Source organism: Hyaena hyaena, unplaced genomic scaffold (genome assembly GCF_003009895.1).
Source record: "Hyaena hyaena isolate Hyena2069 unplaced genomic scaffold, ASM300989v1 scaffold_111, whole genome shotgun sequence".
NCBI classification, from domain to species: domain Eukaryota; kingdom Metazoa; phylum Chordata; class Mammalia; order Carnivora; family Hyaenidae; genus Hyaena; species Hyaena hyaena.
Genome location: NW_024080743.1, coordinates 2,060,288 through 2,081,072, shown reverse-complemented (window position 1 = coordinate 2,081,072; position 20,785 = coordinate 2,060,288). Strand labels below are relative to the sequence as shown.

At 35.9% G+C, this 20,785-nt stretch overlaps 1 protein-coding gene across 1 annotated transcript in view; it reads right to left on the bottom strand.

Moving 5' to 3' along the window:
- Positions 1–20,785, bottom strand: part of RPAP2 (RNA polymerase II associated protein 2) — a 99,258-nt gene that overhangs the window by 51,636 nt on the left and 26,837 nt on the right. Inside the window, exons 7-10 of the mRNA XM_039236427.1 lie at positions 12,252–12,287; positions 8,683–9,595; positions 4,858–4,940; positions 2,389–2,469 (exon numbers count right to left, since the gene is read on the bottom strand). Of these exons, the coding sequence (XP_039092358.1) occupies positions 2,389–2,469; positions 4,858–4,940; positions 8,683–9,595; positions 12,252–12,287 (1,113 nt within the window). The remainder of the gene's footprint in view (positions 1–2,388; positions 2,470–4,857; positions 4,941–8,682; positions 9,596–12,251; positions 12,288–20,785) is intronic.

Sequence of the window (20,785 nt, the reverse complement as noted above, 5' to 3'; positions counted from 1 at the left end):
TAGATCTTTAAAAACTGAACTGGTTGTTTTGTTCTTTAATAGCTTTAAGAGCTACATTTAAATTTTAGTTATTTACTTCCATTTAACTTACAAATCTTTCAAGAAGATTTCCTATTGGGCAATTCTTGGCATCTCGTGATGACGAATTAAAAACAATGTCACTTTAAAATACCATGAGTTGAATTCAATGTAATCTCTAATTAAGATAAGAAATATGTTAAGACAAAAGTGTTGAGTAAATTGAGGCACCCCAAACACATTCTGTTTAGTCAAACTTCACAGGAAAAGACTCTACAAGAATGTTTTAAAACAATTCTTGGGGCATCTGGGTAGCTCAGTCAGTTGAACATCCTCCAACACTTGATTTCAGCTCAAGTCATAATCTCACAGTTTGTGAGATCTATTACCGCATCAGGCTCTGTGCGGCAGTGAGGAGTCTGCCTGGGATTCTCTCCCTCCATCTTTCTCTCTGGTCTTACCCTGCTCACGCTCTTCCTCTCTCAAAATAAATAAATAAATATTAAAAAAGAAAAAAAAAAGAAAGAAAAAACTCTTATAGTCTTGAGTCTACAAAGCTAAATATTTAAACATAAAGTGGTACAAATGATCCTTTTCTGAGGCAGAAGATAAAGTTTTTTGAGATTTGTCTAAACTATGAGTTCTAGATCCTTCTTGCACACACCTTATTGAAAAACAGTTTCCTGAGTCACTTTGTGGCACACAAAAAGGTCAGTGTTGTTTGCAAATACACTAGCTGAAAGTGAATGGCTATTTGGTATTACTGATATACAGTACAGTGACTGTAAGAGAAATCTAACAGCTAACAATGCCAAGAAATTATTTCTGTACCTTAAACTTTTAAAATATTACTACTACTGCTGATAACAATAAACCATAAATCATTCTATGGAATGATTCTTCTACTCTACAGGTTTGTTCTATGCTGATGGCATCTGGTTTTAGCCACAGGCAAATATTGATTTTCATATTTGGTCACTGGCATTTGGCTAAAATGTGTATTTGGTGCACCTCTACCAATAGTGTATTTGGAGTCTTATCCTTATGTTTCTTGGTAGAGAATACAATTTTAGTCTGGGTGAATATTTTTACCTTGATAGTTTTAGAAAAATCCCAACTCACTTCATAATTGATATTCTTTTTTCTTTCTCTTTCTTTCTTTTCTTTCCTTCCTTCCTTCCTTCCTTTTCTTTTTTCTTTTCTTTCTTTTCTTTCCTTCCTTCCTTCCTTCTTTCTTTCTACTTATCACTTCAAATCTTTTCCATGTAATTCAGCATTAAATTACCCACGTTTTTGTACTGTTCACAGCATTCAAGTTGTCTTCTAACAGCAGAGTTCTTCCTTGAGGTGGGCATAATGTTTCTTCTGTATTGCCCAGTGCCTACCACAGTGCTGGTTACCTGATACATTTACTAATTTACTAAGATCCAGTATGTTACTGGCTAACCGCCTTTGTGTAAGACCTTATTTCTTTCTTAATATTAGATTATCCTGTAAATAAACGATCCAAAACTAACTATATTAAAGTCTGAAAAAATAAGGTATTGAATTTAATAAAAGATAAAAGTAATGTTTAGTGGAGGAGAAAACAGAACACTATTCTTAGATCTAAGACACTGACAGTAAGTCACCTACTTTATTCATGCCTTTGTTAGAAAGCTCTCTTGTTCGACAATCGACCCCAACAGTTTAAACCAGAACTAGACAAGACTACTTAACATAATTCGTGCTTTAATTAAAACTTACTGTGGTTTTTCATACTGCACTTTCTTGAGATATTAAGGAAGGTGTTTTGCAATGACTCAGAACATACAAACTGCCAACCAGAAAAGCCCTGATAGCAAAGGAATGCCTAGAAGACCACAACCCACATTTCCCTTCCCTGCCCATGATCATGGGCTGAACACATACCAACCCTGACCCCATGATTATATGCTCCCTGCCTGCTTTCTTGCATGCATCCCCCTAAACCTCTCCTTACAAAACTCTAGGTGTCCTTGCTGGTAGAGAGGCTGGTTGTTAAGGCTTAAGCCTGCCATGTCCCCTGGCTGCTGGCACCCAAGATAAATCTCTCTCTCTTTTCCAAACCCTTTTAGGTTATTGGCTCCTTTTGGGATGAGTTTATCTGAGTTTGTTTGACAACACTCTGGGCAAATCCAGCCAGGAGCTATGCTTTTGATTAGTCTAGCCCCCAGAGGATTTCCTAGGATGGAGCAGTTGGCCATGGCAGCATGCTAGGGCTTACCCATTCACTGCCTGAGTTAGTGGCTGTGATATATCATTGGGTAACACAGTCTACCTATGGATTCTGCAAGGCAATCTCATGAAGTCAAAATAACTGAGAATGAAAACTGTAATATTAACACCAACCTGAAAGTTCGAACGAGATTTTTAAGTTGTGCATACATATCTCCTAATGTGATCTGAAGAGGCCCCAAAAGTCCAGGCACTCTGAAAATAAAAAAATTACATTTCTTTTAAAATATAACTTAATTATATACACATACTCTTTGAGTCTTGCTTAAATCTGGATTTTTCAGAGGTGAGAATGGCACTTAGGTAGAGGCAGTTAAGCTAGGTTCTGACTGGTAAGAAGTTATATGGATATAATTCATAATAACCCCACACTCCAATTCATAGTCTATGCTACAGTATGAGGCACTGGGAAATATTGTTTTGGCTGCTATCTGTATTCTTGTCTCAAGTTTTTCTTACCTTTACTTTTGAGTATTAGACTGAGTTAGGAGTGTGGCCTATTTCTCCTTATCAAATTCTTATGTTAGGAGTAAAAATTAGTACTTTCTAGTGAGCAGCTTGACAATATATGTTAACATTTTAAATGTGGCTAGTTTTTGAACCAAGAGTTTTACTAGGAAAAATTTATCCTAAAGAAATAATCAGATAAATATAAAAAAGATGCTTACACAGAAATATTTCTGTGTAGTGAGAAATGGAAACAAATGTCCATCAATTGATTCATTAAATAAATTATGATATATACATATAATTACAATATACAAATATTCCTTATAATGGAATATAACAAAACCTTTAAAATGATAATGTAAGTCTACATATTTATAATATGGAAAAACATGGTATATTAAGTGAAAAATGCATATATAGTATTGCCCATTTTTATAAAAACTTATATAGAATGATACTGCATCTGATATATAGTATATTTCAAACATGTTTCATTCCTTTCAGGTTTATACTATAACAGAGAGAACCAAAGGGAATGATCACACACACACTATATATATCATGTATATGTCAGAGAGAAACACCAAAACATTAATAGGGATTACAGGTGATCTTTACTTCCTTCTTTACACAATTTTGTACTCCCTAAATCTTCTGCAATAAGCATGTATGACTTTTTTAATTATGAAAGTTTCAGATAGATTTCAAAACAGAGAAAATAGTAATAACAACCCCGTATACCTATTCCCAGATTCAACCTCCCAAATATATTGTTATATTTACTTCATTTTTTCTTCTGTCTTTCCTCTCTTTGCTATTACCAGTTTAAAGTAATTCCCTAAACATGTGGGTGGCTCAGTTGGTTGAGCTACCAACTTTGGCTCAGGTCAAGACCTTGTAGTCTGTGAGTTCGAGCTCTGCATCAGTCTCTGTGCTGACTGCCCGGAGCCTGGAGCCGGTTTCAGATTCTCTATCTCCTTCTCTCTCTGTACCTCCCCTACTCTCTCTTTTTCTCTCTCTCAAAAATAAGTAAACATTAAAAAAATTAAAAAAAAGTAAATCCCTGACATGTCATTTGACCCCTAAACATTTATTTATCTCTAAATACAATGGCATTTTCTTACAAATAGACATTTGTGTAAGTATAAGGAGCATATAAAAGGCAAAATTAATAACAGATTTACTGTGTATGAGGAGCTTAACATAATAGGTACTCAATAAATAAATATTAATTAATTTAAAATGTAAAAGTTACAGGAGCAAGCTGCTCAAAATATCAAGGCTTCCAGAAGATATGTTTTTCTTAGTTTTGAACTACTACCAAATTAAGAGTAATCTATATGCACACTTCTTTTTTTAAGATTTTAAGTAATCTCTATACCCAAATGGGGCTCGAATTCATAACCCTGAGAGATCAAGAGTCACATGCTCTACCAACTGAGCCAGCCAGGTGCCCCTAATCCATATGCACACCTTCAAAAACGTCTTTATATTTTTCTGCTAAAGAATGAAGATTGAAAAGTTTAAGACAGCCTCTACACCTCTGGAAAAAAGATTTTTCAAGCTTCCTTTGAAAGACAAATCAACATTACAATTTTAAATGTTATTCATCACTGGGCTAATTACAAGAAAAATAATTTCCACCACGGGAAGCTTAAAACTAAAGTGCAAAGTTGACTTGAACAAAAACTCTTAAGTTGCTGAGTGTGAAGTGGTTCTATAAATAAGTATGCAGAGTGAGTTAACAGACCGTTAAAACTTCATAAAGTTTCATTCACATGTGAAACTGATATGACACATATACCACAAATCAGTATTTAAATGGTCTAGCTTTGATATTTTTTTCCCTGACTTCATTGGATTATTAAGTGGAGGAGACACAGTTTGGTTTTCTACTCCCATATTCTCAACTTTGCACTTTATTATGTACTTCTGTGTCTTCTACACAAAACTTAATTTCCTTGGCAGTAGATCTTAAAAATCCCAATTTCTCAGGCAAAGAAATCCATGTAAACTTTTCGTATTTTTCAAACTGTTCAAAATTCAAGCGTAAAAATTAATCTAAATTATGAACCCACAAATATGAAATTAATACAAAATATTGTAAAAATGGAATGACAATTACATACTTACACTTTACTCAACTTTTCAAGTACGATCCGTTTTCTAATCTGGTTCTGGGAACTTGAATCTATCAGCGGAAAGGTGAGATCTTGCTGAATCACATTTTTGAACAAAACAAAGCAAAATCATAAACTTACATTCTTTCTTTGATAAGAACAATAAACGTTAAAACACAAAAGTTTATACCTGGGATATGGTAGAATAAAAACTAGACTTGAGAATCAGAAGATTTAAATTTGGTACAGTCATTATGCTGATGTGAACTTGAGTCATATGCCTACTTTTGAGAGTGTGTTCTCATAAGTATAAGGGGATACTAATACCTTCTTTATTAAATGAGAAAATGTATACAAAAGAAATTTGTAAACTGCTAAATGCTATACAAATGCTGGAGATTAAAGTTTTAAAATTAGCAAATACTATGAATATATTATGGGGAATTCCACTTCTAGAAATGGCAGACAAGGTAATTCAAACCATCCCTCCTGTTGAGAACTGAAAAAACACTGGGAAAATACCCAAATTTGTTTGAAAACATCAGAGAACTAACAAGGCAGTAAATAATTATGGCCAGAGATTCTAGAGAAGGCAATTCCAGAGAGGCAGTGACTAATTCCAGGAGAAGCAATTCAGATACTGAGAACCTGAGCATTTCTAATAAGCATTAGGGCTTGGGGAATGCCAAGAAGGTACTGGCAAATCTCTCCCCCAAAGCTTGACTTAGAAGGACCACTAAGACTAAGAATGAGTAGGAAACAGACTGGCTCTTACAGACTGAAGCCAAGCTTCAAATCATCTTAATCCATAACTGGATTAAGCGAAATGTGGGACCGCTACAAATTATCAGCTAGGAGCCAACATAAATCTGTTTTAACTTGAGTCTCAAGTTATCTGTAATTTTTAATACACAATGTTTGGCATGTAATAAAGCTGACTAAGAAAACAAGACAACATGGTCAAAATCTGAAACATTAGCCCATGGAAAACAACCCTCTGGGAATCCAGATGATGAAGTTATCAGTTTTATTCAAAGAAAAATGACAAGACTGAGATTTTCTGTAGAGAACTGGAAACTATATAAAAGAACCAAAGGAAAATTCTCAAACTGAAAAATACAGTATTCTTTTTTAAAAAATTTACTTATTTTGAGAGAGAGCATGCATGTGCACATGAGCAGGGGAGGGGCAGAGAGAGGGAGAAACTCCAGTAGGCTCCAGGCCATGCTGTCAGCACAGAGCCCAATGTGGGGCTTGAACTCACGAACCAAGATCATGACCTCAGCCAGATGAAATCAATGCTTAACTGACTGAGCCACCTAGGGACCCTAAAAATTACAGTATTCTAAAGTGAAAACTTAGTGAATATGTTTAATAATACAAAAGAAAAGACTGAAGAGAGAACACTGATTTGGAAAATACTCAGAATAAAGCAAAGTCACATCCAACACCCCCTCCCTCATATATACATAGTGCAAAAGAATATGAGACACAGAAGATTAACATGTCCGTAACTGGAGTACCAGACAAAGAGGAAAGGAAGAATGAGACAGAAGAAATATCTATAGAGATAATAATTGAGAATATTCCAAAACAGATAAAGAAACCAAGTCAAAATTCAAGTATTACAAGAGTCAAAACAATAAATACAATACTTATCACACCTAAGCAAGGCATTCTAAAATTGACAGTAACCAAAACAAAAAAATCTTAAAAGTGGATAACAGAAGAAAAACAGTATTTTCAAAGAAGTCACAATTAGAGAAATAAATGAAAGTCAGAAGACAAATATTTTCAATTGCCTGAAAAAAAATGCTAATCTAGAATTCAATACCCCAAAAAATGTCCTTCAAAAATGAAATAAAGAATCTTTTGACAAAAACGAGAAAATTTATCATTGGCAAACACACTAACCAAAATAAAGGATATTCTTTAAGCCCAAGGCAAATGATCCCTACTGGAAGAACAGAGATTCAGGAAGGAATAAAATACAATGGAAGAGTAATTAATTGGATAACTCCAACCGAATATTGACTATAAATAATCTTACAGTATTTAAAACACAGAGAATAAAAATAGACAATAAGAGCACATAAGCAATGAGAGGGTAAATAGAATTAAAGTTTCTAAGGACTATAAAGGAAGCAAAAAAATTAACTTATATTGGACTTTTATAATAATTCAGTTCATTCAGGTTTTACTCTTTAGAGTAACTACTTAATGATGAGTAAAATAACATAAAAAAACAAGCTAACAGAGGGTAAACAATGAAATGATATTTCATTCAAAGAAAGCAAGAAGGAGAGACAGAACACAGAACAGGTGGGACAAGTAGAAAGCAATGAGTGGGATGGCAGATTTAAACCCAAATATATCACTTACGACACTGAATGTAAATAAATTCTCCACATAATAAAGACTACTAGCCTAAGTAAAAACAGACAGTACCTGAAAATACTAATAAAGAATGCTAATGACAGCAAAGTAGACTCCAAGAGAAAAAAATCATCAATGTAAACAAAAGTCACTCCACAATAGTGAGGTTTGATTTACCAGGAAGACATAACAATCTTTTTTTTAACACCATATAATATGGTCTCAAAATATTAACAATAAAATTCACTAAAAGGAGAAACAATTCATAATTATGGTGACAGATTTTTAACCCACCTCTCCCATCTTTCTCAGTAACTAATGGAATGAACAACACTCCCCCCGACCCCCGCAAAAATCAATAGTGCTTCTCCAACTTTAATGTGCACACATTTTCCCAAAGGAAACCAATGAAATCTGAACCATATTCCTCATCACAAACAAAAATCAATTCCAGGTGAATTGCAGATCTAAATATGAAAGGAAAAACAAAGCTTCTAGAAGATGAAATAACCTGGACTAAACAAAGATTTATTTTCTTTAAGAATTAAAGGCTATAATTAATAAACTGGACTCAAGATATCATTAATGAGAGTGAAAAGGCAAGTCTCAGAGTAAAAAACGATATTCATAATACACCCAACTAAAAATGGGTTTGAATCCTGAATAAAAAATTCCTACAAAATCAGTAAGAAAAAAATTACTTGAGTATTCCTACAGATAAATGGGAAAAAGACTTGAAAAGACACTTAACAAAACAGACATTCCAAATGGTCAAAAAGCAAATGAAACAGTGCTCAACTCATTAATCATCAGAGAAATGTATTATAACCAAAAAGCAATACCACCAGAATGGTGAAAAGTAACAGTATCAAGTACTGGTAAAGAATGTGGCGTCATGGAAACTCTCATATAGTGGCAGTGGAATATAAATTCGCAAAACCATTTTGGAAAACTGTTTGGCATTATCCAGTACAGCTGCATGTACACATACATTATAACTCAAAAATTCCAGTGCTAGATACGTATCCAACAGAAATACACATACCTTAGACAGTATGCCCCTAGGGATGGCATTTTAAATAAAAAAACTTGAACTAAACAAACTTGAAAATTTAACAATTATCTCTGTTTCAATTACTTCTGTTCCAAGATTCACTATGGTGAGTGTTGCATATGCTAGTAGCATAGAAAACTCATTATCATTTTTTTAAAAAGTCTATTTATTTATATTGAGAGAGAAAAAAAAGCATGAGTGGGGAAAGGGCAGAGAGAGAGAGAGAGAGAGAGAGAGAGAGAGAGAGAGAGAATATCCCATGCGAGCTCCAGGCTGTCAGACCAGAGCCCAAAACAGGGCTTGATCTTATAAACTGTGAGATCATGACCTAAACCGAAATCAAGAGTCCAATGCTTAACTGAATGAACCACCCAGGTGCCTCACAAACTCATCCTCATTAAGACATACCTCTTCCAAGTCTTGTGATTTGGTAGTTTCTTCACTCAAAACATATCGTCCTCTATAAAACTCCCTTATCCTTAAATTTAATGTTTCAGTTTCTTTTTTCAAGTTCTCATAACTTGGTAGTGGTTTACAGGCTGTATCTGAAGTTCTAAAAGGTAAAGACTCATCCAAGCTGTTCTGAGATCCCTGTAGGGAAGGAGAATGTCTGTCTAGATCACAGAGTATGTCATCTTCATCAAGTTCTTCTTCTTTAACCAGAGAGGCTGAAGAGAGTTTCAGACACAAAGAAGCATAATTCTGGCCATACAAAAACCTCAAAGTTTCTTCTGTCTTCCACTCCATCAAAGTCTCCTTCAGGACTTTAAGTAAGTTTGCCTTTGCAACTTCAGGGCACATGTGCACTGAATTAGAGGCTGACCTAGAAACTTGATTTGATTTGGCAAACTTTCTCTTAAAATGCTCAGCACTTTTCTTACTTATGCCTACTAGAGTTATTTTTGAACTACTGTATTTAGTTTCGGAATTTTCTGAAGCTTCTAATTTTTCTGGCAACGGATTATTTGAAGAAATCTGAGAACTTACTTTCTGTGAAGGAAGTTCACAAGTAGTAGCCTTCTCCTGACTATCTAATCTGCAGTTGCCTAGCTGCTCTGAGACATCTATTACAGTCTGTTCTTTGTCTTCATGTTTGGAGTTAGCTTTCTGGCCAGCTTTCTTTTTCATTACACTTTTTTTGTGCATTGGTCTATTTCCTGGTAGAATGGAGGAAACAAAGTCTTGCTCATTGTCACTGTTACTATCACTATGAGTGCTAGAAGAACTGGATTCATAATGCTTCTCAAAATGGCCAGGATTGTCAATATCTGATGTCTTAATGGCCTTAGTGCATAGCTGTACTTCCTTTCCAGAATGGCCACTGTAGAAGGAAAGAAACAACATAACTATAATGAAAAAGCAAAATGTCCCACAGTATTAGTATTTTGTAACTTCCAAGGAAAAACTTTGTATTCCCTAGGCAAAGCATTATCTATAGGCCTATACATATAGCCCTATAAATATACATATATATTTCCATTGACACACACATACATACATACATGTTTCTGAAGAATGCTATAAATCTATGATTTCCCTGCATCCTATCTACTTGATATAATTCTAACATCTTCTTTCTTTTTTCCCATTATTTAAAGTGTTGAAGGAATACAGCAAAAAGAAAAAAAACCTTGATAGTTCCATTCTACTGAATTATTTTGATTTTTGCTTGTTACATTTCTTTTTCTTTTTTTAATTCATGACCCTGAGATCAAGACCTGAGATTAATTCAAGAGTTAGACGCTTAACTGAATGAACCACTCAGGTGCTTCTGCCTAGTATCATTCTGTGACTATTTTATATCTACTTTTTTAAAAAAAGGTTTTATTGGGGCACCTGGGTGGCTCCGTTGGTTAAGCATTCAACTTCAGCTCAGGTCACGATCTCACGGTTCATGGATTCGAGCCCTGCGTCAGGCTCTGTGCTGACAGCTCAGAGCCTGGAACCTGCTTCGGATTCTGTGTCTCCCTCTCTCTGACCCTCCCCTGCTCACGCTCGCTCTCTCTCTCTCTCTCTCTCAGAAATAAATAAAACATTTAAAAAACTTAAAAAAAGGTTTTATTTTGGAAACTTCATTCTTGCTTTCTCAAAAAAATTTACTGCAGAAATTCTGCTTAGGTTTTGGAAGATTACAAGATAAAAAGACATGTTTAAACATTTCTCAATTCTGGTTGATAGTTATACAGAAAATTCCATGGACAAAATAAACACAAGAAAGTCATAATAGAAAATAAAGTTGGCAAATTAATATCTGTCAATGAAAGATACTATATTTGAAAACTTAGAGTTATTACAGAATAATAAAAATAAAAGACAGTAGTTTTTTCCCTTTGATTATGCTTCTTTAATTTTCTTTTTTTTTAATTAAAAAAAATTTTTTTGACAGAGAGGAAGGGAGGGAGGGAGGCAGAACTAAGAAAGAGGAGAGACGGCATCCCCAAGCAGGCTCCACACTGTCAGCGCAGAACCTAAGGTGGGGCTTGATCCCACAAACCATGAGATTATTACCTGAGCTGAACATTACCTGAACTAAAAGCAAGAACTGGAGACTTAACTGACTGAGCCACCTGGGGACTTTGCTTCAATTTTCAATTGTGTTTTAAAAAGATTAAGACTTGTGAAAAGGTGAAAAGAGAAGCTTTGTCTATACAAACCTGAGATATGAAATGTTAGGTAAGTAGCTACTCTCAAGCAAACGCACATATCAGAACCCGAAAAGAACTATCTTTTAGGATAAGGATTCTGGGTCAAGTGCAGGTAGGGAGTTGTGAGGGTGTATGGGAACTTTCTACTTTTCAGGCAATCTATAAACTTAAAACTGCTTCCCCTAAAAGGCTATTCATTTTTTTAAATGATTACAATATAGAATAAAATAAAATAATGTAATATTTTTAAAAAAGCAGCACGCTGGGTAGAAGTGTAAAGAAAGAAAAACAGAGTTGAAAGTAAAGTTGTGGATGGGAATAAAGATAATAAGTTTATTCAGTATTAGATATTTTTTACTTAGAATCTTTTACTTAGTCATGGGATTGTCTCTTGTACATGAAATAAGTATAATTTCAAAAAAATTAGAACTTTGACTTTTACATGTTTCATACTTTCTCTTGGAATTTAAAAAAATTTTTTAAATGTTTCATTTATTGCTGAGAGAGAAAGAGACAGTGTGAGCAGGGGAGGGTCAGCGAGAGAGGGAGACACAGAATCTGAAGCAGGCTCCGGGCTCTGAGCTGGCTGTCAGCACAGAGCCTGATGTGGGGCTCGAACCCATGAACCGTGACATCATTACCTGAGCTGAAGTCGGATGCTTAACTGACTGAGCCACCCAGGTGCCCCTCTCTTGGAATTTTAAAGTAATTATATCTTTCTGTATTACCTTAAAGCTATAAATTTAAAATATATGTCAATAAATAAGTATCTCTCACTTGTGCTTACTTTCATGTACTAAAGTGTGACTAAAAACCAGGAAAATTTATGTTGATAAAAGAAAAAGAATGTGTTTTGAGAGATAGTCATGTTTGGGCAAACAAAACCACACGAACAGTCAAGAAATATATCATGACTCAGAATTTCTATTAATGCTTTAGACACTTCCAAATAATACATAACTGGCATATTAAGTTTTGAAATCCTGTAAAATAAGACTATAAAAACCTTTCAACAAATGTAATTGGCATAATCTAGTTGACAAAGAAGCACAGTATCTTAGATGGAAGCTGTGTTTGTGTCATATTTCAACAGATTCAATTAGACTTCTTTGGTAGGAACAGCTGTACAATAAATCATACAGATCAAACACATCATCTTACTATCACAAAAGAAAAAGCTGTACAAGGCAAATATTTCTTTGTGTGGGCTAAAATGGGCACTTACCTAATGCATCAACACAGGAAGTCTAAGAGCTCATATCACCTGGTTTACTCTTAATGTTTCTATTAACATAAATATATAGAAGGTAAGTAATACTGATTCAATCATACCTTTGTCCTTCCTGTAGCAGCTGAAAATCAGTATCCCTGTGACAAAACATAAGAATAAAAAATTGAAGACAACTGATATATCAAACATTTTCAAGTGTTTGTTATAACTATACTGTATAGAAGATATAATTAAAAGGAAATATTTCATTTAAAGCTTTTTAAGAAAAAATTGAAGGACAAAGTATTGTGAAACTCATCCATAAGAAATCTGGATTAATCTCTCTTATCCAAAATTTGTTCATATTTCAGGACTAAGTTCAATTTCCATGAGTCCAATAAAGTTTGCCCTGACTAATGTGATTAAAGTAAATCACTCTCCTGCAAGTTCCAGAGTCAGTGTTATGTATTTAATTAATATATGTTAATCAGGTAATCCTCTATGTCTTAATAGTAGAATTATTATCTAAAAGTCTTACTTTTCATACATTTAAGTGTTGTTTCTTACCAAACTACTAGCTTCTTGAGAGCAGGGATTATGTACTATAATTCTCCTCTATTTCCTTTATACAGTCAATAAGAATTTTTGCTTTAATTTCAAGAAAGCAGTTGTACTGTAGTATGATGTGAACTATGTAGATCAGGTGATTTAATTCAATTCCAGGAACAATTTTGCTATGCAGTACCAGAAATTACATTTGGCTGGGCATCATGGATATTTAAAAGAGGAAGAGAAAAGCTCTTAGAAAGCCAATACGAAATGGTATTGAGCAAGTGAAAACGCAACAAAGAGCAAGTGAATCCAAGAGGACAGGAAAACTCTGTAAAATATTTCTGAAGTGACTCAGAATAAGTGACTTCTAAAGATTACAAAAATAGATTAAATAAAAGTAAATATACAGGGACTCCTGGGTGGTTCAGTTGGTTAAGCATCTGACTTTAGCTCAGGTCATGATCTCACAGTTCATGAGTTCAAGCCTCACATGGGGCTCTCCACTCTCAGTGCAGAGCCCGTTTTGGATCCTCTGTGTCCCTCTCTCTCTGCCCCTCCTCCCTTATTCTCTCTCTCACTCGCAAAATAAACATTAAAAATTTAAAAAAAAAATTAAATATATAAAGAAGAATACACAAAGATGGAGTGATAATCCATGTTCATCAATAGGAAGACCCAATATTATGAAGATGTCATTCTTTTCAACTTGATCTACAAATTCAATGCAATCCCAATCAAAATCCCACCAAGTTATTTGTGGATATAAACAAATTGAGTCTAAAGTTTGGGAGGAGGCAAAAGACCCAGAATAGCTAACACAAAATTGAAGAACAATACTGTCAGTCAGTTGGAGGACTGACATTACCTGACTTCAAGACTATAAAGGTACAGTAATGAAGACAGTTTGGTAGTGGTCAAAGAACAGATAAATATATCACTGGAACAAAAATAGAGAACCCCAAAATAGATGCATATGAATATATTCAACTGATCTTTGACAAAGAAAGCAGCAAAAGCAATACAAGGAAGAAAAGACCACTTTTTCAACAAATGGCATTGGAATACTAAGTATGCACATGTAAAGAATGAATCAAGGGGCACCTGAATAGCTCAGTGGGTTGGGCCTCTGACTGTTGATTTCAGCTCAGGTCACAATCCCAGGGTTGTAGGGTTGAGCCCTGAGTCAGGCTCCTCACTGAGTGTCAAATCTGCCTGAGATTCTCTCTCTCCCTCTGCCCCTCTCCACTGCTTGGGCTCTTTCTCTGCCTCTATCTCTAAAATAAACAAATGAACAAACAAATAAGTGAATCAAGACAAAGACTTATACCATTCACAAAAACTAACTCAAAATCATAGGATCATAGACCTAAATATAAAACACAAACTACACAAAACTCCAACAAGATAATATAGGAGAAACTAGCTGACTTTTTAGATAGGACACCAAACACACAATCCATGGAAGAAAAAACTGATAAGCCAGACTTCATTAAATTAAAAAATTTCTCCTTTGTGAAAGATATTGTCAAGAGAAGAAAAAGGAAAATCACAGATTAGGGGAAAATATTTGCAAAGGACATATTTGATAAAAGACTATTATCCAGAACATCAAATAACTCTTAAAACTCAATAATAAGAAAACATCTCAATAAAAATGGGTCAGAGACATTAAGACACCTCATCAAATAAGCAAATAAGAACATGAAAAGATGCTCTACATTATATGTCATCAGTAAAATGCAAATTAAAACAACTGTGAGACACCACTATACTTATTTTTTTTTTCGAATAGTTTATTGTCAAATTAGTTTCCATATAACACTCAGTGCTCATCCCCACAAGTGTCCTCCTCCATGCCCATCCCTCCCCCCCCCACATCCATCAGTCCTCAGTTTTTGTCAGCATTCAAGAGTCTCTCATGGTTTGCCTCTCTCCCTTTCCACCATTTCCGCCCTTCTTCTCCCCCTTGTTCCTCCGTCAAGTTCCTCCTAATCCTCCTATACGTGCAAACATATGATATTTGTCCTTCTCTGCCTGACTTATTTCACTCAGCATAACACCCTCAAGGTCCATCCATGTTGCTACACATGGCCAGATTTCATTGTTTCTCATTGTCATGTAGTATTCCATGGTATAGATAACCACATCTTCTTGATCCATTCGTCTGTTGATGGACACTTAGGCTCTTTCCATGTTTTAGCTATTGTGGAGAGTGCTGCTATGAACATTGGGGTACATGTGCTCCTATGCCTCAGCATTTCTGTATCCCTTGGGTAAATTCCTAGCAGTGCTATTGCTGGGTCATAGGGGAGTTCTATTGTTAGTTTCCTGAGGAACCTCCACACTGTTTTCCAGAGGGACTGTACCAGTTTACATTCCCACCAACAGTGTAGGAGGGTGCCCGTTTCTCCACATCCTCGCCAGCATCTCGAGTTCTCTAATTTGCTCATTTTAGCCACTCTGACTGGCGTGAGGTGGAGATACCACTATACTTATTAGAATAGTAAAATACAGAACACTGACAACGTCACATGCTGGTGAATGTTTGGAGCAAGAGAACTCATTCCTTGCTGATGAAAATACAAAATGGTACAGCCATTTTGAAATATAGTTTGGTGATTTCTTTTAAAACTAAACATACTCTTACCGTACAATCCAGAACTCCTGCTCCTACGTATGCACCCAAAGGAGTTGAAAATTTATATCTACATACCATTTGTAACTATGTGGATGGAACTAGAGGGTATTATGTGAAGGAAAATTAGTCAGAGAAATCAAATATGTGACTTCACTAATGAAGTATTTAAGATACAAAACAGATGAACATAAGGGAAGGAAAGCAAAAATAATATAAAAACAGGGAGGGGGACAAAACACAAGAGAATCTTAAATATAGAGAACAAATAGAAGGTTGCTGGAAGGGGTGTGGGAGGAGGGATGGGATAAATGGGTGAGGGGCATTAAATCATTGTTGCACTGTATGCTAACTGGGATGCAAATTAAAAAATAAATAAATAAGACAATTTACGTCGACACAAAAGCCTGCACATGGATGTTTACAGCAGCTCTAACCATATTGCCAAAACTTAGAAGCAATTAAGATGTCCTTCAGTAGATGAATGGTTAAATAAACTGTAGTAAATTCAGACAACAGAGTATTATTAAGCATTAAAAAGAAATGAGCCACCATCAAGCTAGAAAAAGACATGGAAGAAACTTTAAATGCATATTACTAAGTGACATAAGCCAGACTGAAAAGAACACATACTGTATAATTTTAACTATGTGATATTCTGGGAAAAGTAAAACTATGGAGATAGTAAAAAGATCAGGGTTTATGAGGGGTAGGAGATGAATAAGTGGAGCACATAGGATTTTTAGGACTGTAAGATTACTCTGTATAATAATGTAACAGTGGATACAGGAAACCCAAGGAATGTACAAAGCTAAGAATAAACTGTAATGTAAACTATGGGCTTTGGGTGATAATGATATGTCAATATAGGCCCATCAATTATAACAAATGCACAATTTCAGTGGGGAATGCTGATAATGAGGGAGGCTACACATGGGTAGGATAAAGACAGTATATGGGAAATCTCTGTACCTTCCTCTCCATTTTTGCTATGAAGCTAATATTGCTCTAGAGAATAAAGCCTAATCATAGGGAAAAAAAAGTAAATGTAAGAAACTAGGTGTACATGAAAGAGAAGCTAAAGCATTGAATATTAATTCCATTTAAAGGACAAAATAGGGTAGCAATGAAGGCCATGATATTGCAAAAAACTTTCAATTAAAAAAAAATCAGCTGAGGCACCTGGGTGGCTCAGTTGGCTGGGTGTCCGACTTCGGCTCAGGTCCTGATCTCAGGGTCCATGGGTTCAGGCTCTGCGTCAGGCTCTGTGCTGACGGCTAACTCAGAGCCTGGAGCCTGTTTCAGATTCTGTGTCTCCCTCTCTCTCTCTGATCCTTCCCTGCTTACGCTGTCTCTTTCTCTCTCTCAGAAATAAATAAAACATTTAAAAAAATTCTTTAAAAAAATTAGCCAAATGGATAGATGGAACCAGAGGTTATTTGAGGTATGACATTGAAAGGCTGCCAATCAAAAAACGTCATGGTTAAAGATAGTTTTCTATATAATTAAGCATCACAGCATTGACCACATAATACTGCCTAGATAATCCATTTAGCTTGCGTTCAGTCTTGAGCAGAAGAAGCACTGCAAGGAGTGGGCTCTTCTATCAATCCCTTCCTTAAGTTATGCAAGGCACTGATAATGAATCAAGGCATTCTTTTCCATTAAATTCCTTCTCAGCACCACACATCAGGAGGCATATGGGATGAAGCCAATATTTGCTATCCCTGCTTTAGAGATTCCCCTGTAGTTCAGGAATTCTCCAAAACCAGGAATAAAAAATTTAGGAGGCAAAATAAGACAACAGGCAATGAGCTGCCTGAGAGAAAAATTTAATCTATTTTTGTTTTTTCCTTAGTCCCTCAGCCAATTGAGGCATATTCCTTCCCAATCACCCAAAATTATCCTGTTTACACTATTTTTTCCATTCACTGAAGCTCTAGTCATAGAAGCTACCCTGGTTTGGTGTTCCTCAATGCAAAGGATACTACTTGGATGGTGACTAGCCTTGACTGCCCCAGGGGATATTTTTAACTCTCATTAAGAGCATTTTTGGCCTAAATAATATGCTACTTTTACAACAGAGCATTTTATTGCCTCTCATTGGTAGTTGTAGTTCTTTCATTCTTCTTATCCCACATCCCCACCCAAGTCTTCCTGGCTAAAATTGTCAAGATTCAGTACCTTGCAGCTGCCTGGCATTTGGTCCTACATTGGGGTCTGAGTATCTCTCTAGGGAAGAAAATATGTATAGACAATGATTCCCAACTGGATTCATACTCAAGAGCTAACTTACAAATGCAGGGTATATTCCACTATTCCTTCAAAAATAAAATTCTAAACTATAATATGTATGTATTATGCTGGGTTACTAAGTAATATAAAGAACAGGTTCTTAGACTTAAGGACATTACAATTTAGTAGGAAGAAAATGCCTGCTCTAAGAGCTTCACAAAGGTTAATACTCCTTTGTGAAGGAGGATTAGGGTTAGAAGCTAACCCTAACAAGTAGCTACTATTATACCCAAGTTATAGATAAAAAGGCTTGAGTACTAAAAGAATTAAGTAATTTGTGGGAAGCTACACAGCTGGTAAGCAGTAAAGCCAGGAATGAAATCAAGATAGCAGGACTCTTAACTATATTTTGCAACATATAATTTCAGAGAGTATATGGTAAATATCAGGAAAGATACATGAGCTGTTACAACAAATTACCGAAGAAATAAAAACTTCTTCTTGAACCAGTGAAGAAAAGCTTCAGATTCAGCTAGGTCTGTAAAGATCCATAGAGTTTATATGTAAAAGCCTTTAAGGCTGATCCTATGGATCTGAGGTTTTACTCCAGAAACCTCTCCCTTTTTTCTCTTTCCTTTTAGGATGTTATCATACTTAAACGTATCTTTAGAAAATAAACCAACAAACCAACAAAGCCTGTCCTTCAGTCATACAGCTCCCCCCTCCCTTTTTCATTGTAACCTTTCTTTAAAGAAGTCTGCACTGGTTTTCAATTCCACATTTCCTATTCAGTCATACCCGTCTGCCTCCTGGAATCTGTATGCATTACTCTACTGAGATGGCTCTTGCTAATATTACCAATCACCATAGAAATGCTAAATTTAATGGTTATTTTTCAGGATTCGCACCCCCAACCTTTTTAAAGTAGAAGAAACTTAATCAATTTGAAAGGAGAGCTTGAAAGAGTAAAAAAATAGGAATAAATCATGAAGCAAGCCTTGGTGACAGGAAAAAAGAATGAGGAACATAGAAAGTATTGATAAGCAATGAGTCAGAGAAATGAGAGAGCATAAGAAAATAACGTTGAAGGAGATTCTGCTGGATGCATTCAGTCATTTCAGTTAAGTGGTAGGTTAAATTATTTACTATGTGAATTGGGGACTGGGTTCAAAGTTTGAGAGAAGAAAAGGTATGAACATATCAGAAAGTCAAGAAGAAACAAAGAAAAAAACATCTGAACACACAAGTGAGACTACACAGAATAAACTGAAACAGGGCCAAAGGAATGGAAAGAGTGCATGTAGGCTTTGGTGCCAGATCTGGGTTTATATTTCAAATCTATATAAAAGAGCCTAGTGTTCTGGGTTAGTTACTAAACCTCTGTAAGCCTCAGTTCCACCATCCATAAACTGAGTAACAACACTTCCCAGGGATCTTGTAAGGAATGTGACAGCTTACTTAAAGCACTAACATGCTAAATGAGACAGCTTATCTAAAGCGCTTGAGAACTTTATTCAATAAAGACCAGGAATTCAAGCACAGAAAAAAAGGATGAGGGAAGAGTTAAGATGGTGGAGGAGTAGGGGGACCTTAAGCTTGTCTAGTCCCTCAAACACAGCTAGATAAAAATCAAATCATTCTGAACATCCAAGAAATCAACCAGAGGACTGAGAGAACAAAACTGCAAGTCAACAAGTAGATTTATAGAAGGTAGGAGCTGCAGAGAGTTGATTTGGGGGAGGTAAGAACTGCAGATGTTATGGAGAAGAGGGAGCCCTGCTTATAGAGACTACCAAAAGGTACTATAAGGAGTGGAGTCCAAAATCTGAAGTTGTAGAAGCCCGCTCATGACAGGATTCCTGGCTGGCTTAGTGTTGCTCCTGTGGTGAAAGGGAGTGAAGAACCAAGAACGGACAGCAGGGTCTGACGATCCCCTGGGTCACACGAAGAGAAACAGTTCTCCTGCTGGAAGTGCATTTGGGAGTGGCTGCAATGCCTCTCCAGGGACAGAAGAATGGGTGGCACCAATGTGCTTTACTGTTCCCAGGCACAGCAGTGGAAACACTAGGTGAGGGCAGCAAATCTTGATGCAAGCTTTCTGCTCTGCTTTGCCTAAGAGCTGAACCACTGTGTGGTCATGTGACTGCTGTCTTTAACAAGCTGGCAAATGGCAAAAGCATGGCGAGGCCCTCCTCCAGAGGAACAGCTTGGAGCTGTGCCAAGTGAGTCCCTAAAATTTGGAGTTTAGAAACCCAGCCATTGACCTGAGACAAAACAGCTTGGACATAAATAGGGCGAAGGCAGCCTGGGACACAAAAGAGATAACTGTTTGCTCTTCTGTGAGGGCTTCCTGAAGAGTGGTGGGTGCAAGCTCTCTGCTTTGTGGACAAGAGAGATGGGCAACCTCATTTTGCTCCCCCGTCCATCAGCATTGACTGACCTCAGTGAGCTAACCAGCACCACTAAGTAAAGACCAGAGCTGCTTACACTAAGCTCCAGCCCTGCTGTGTCCTGCAGGTGCATCTCAATGAGGACAAGTTGGCCTAAGAAGCAACACATAAGCTGGCCCCAGAAGACTAGTACAAACTCCTTGCACACTCTAACTCTACTAATCATAGAATGCTGCGAAGCTTCAGCTCTAGGGGAAATAGGATGTAGATTCCTTTTTACTTTTTTAATTTTTTAGTTTAGTTATTTATTTATATATATATTTTCATATTACTTTTATTTTTGGATCTAGATTCTTTTAACAAGCAAATCAAATCACATTTTGTTAGGACCAAATGACAGGATGTAGGAATTCACGCCAAAAGAAAGTGCAGGGAGTAGAAGTAACAGCCAGGGATTTAATCAATACAGATATAAGATGTGTGAACTAGAATGTAAAACAATTATAAGGATGCCAACTGGGTTTGAAAAAAGTATGGAAGAAATTACAGAATCACTAACTGCAGACATAAAAGAACTAAAATCCAGTCAAGCCAAAATTAAAAATGCTATAACCAAGATGCAAACCTGAATGGATGCCATAACACCAAGGATAAATAAAGCTGAAGAATGAATCAGTGATATAAAAGATAAAATCACAAAAGATAATGAAGCTGAAAAGAAGAGGGAAAGATAGGTATTGGATCATGAAGGTAGACTTCGGGAACTCAGTGACATCTGAAAACTTAATAACATTGGTATCATAGAAGACTCAGAAGATGAAGAGACAGAAAAAGGGGCAGAAGG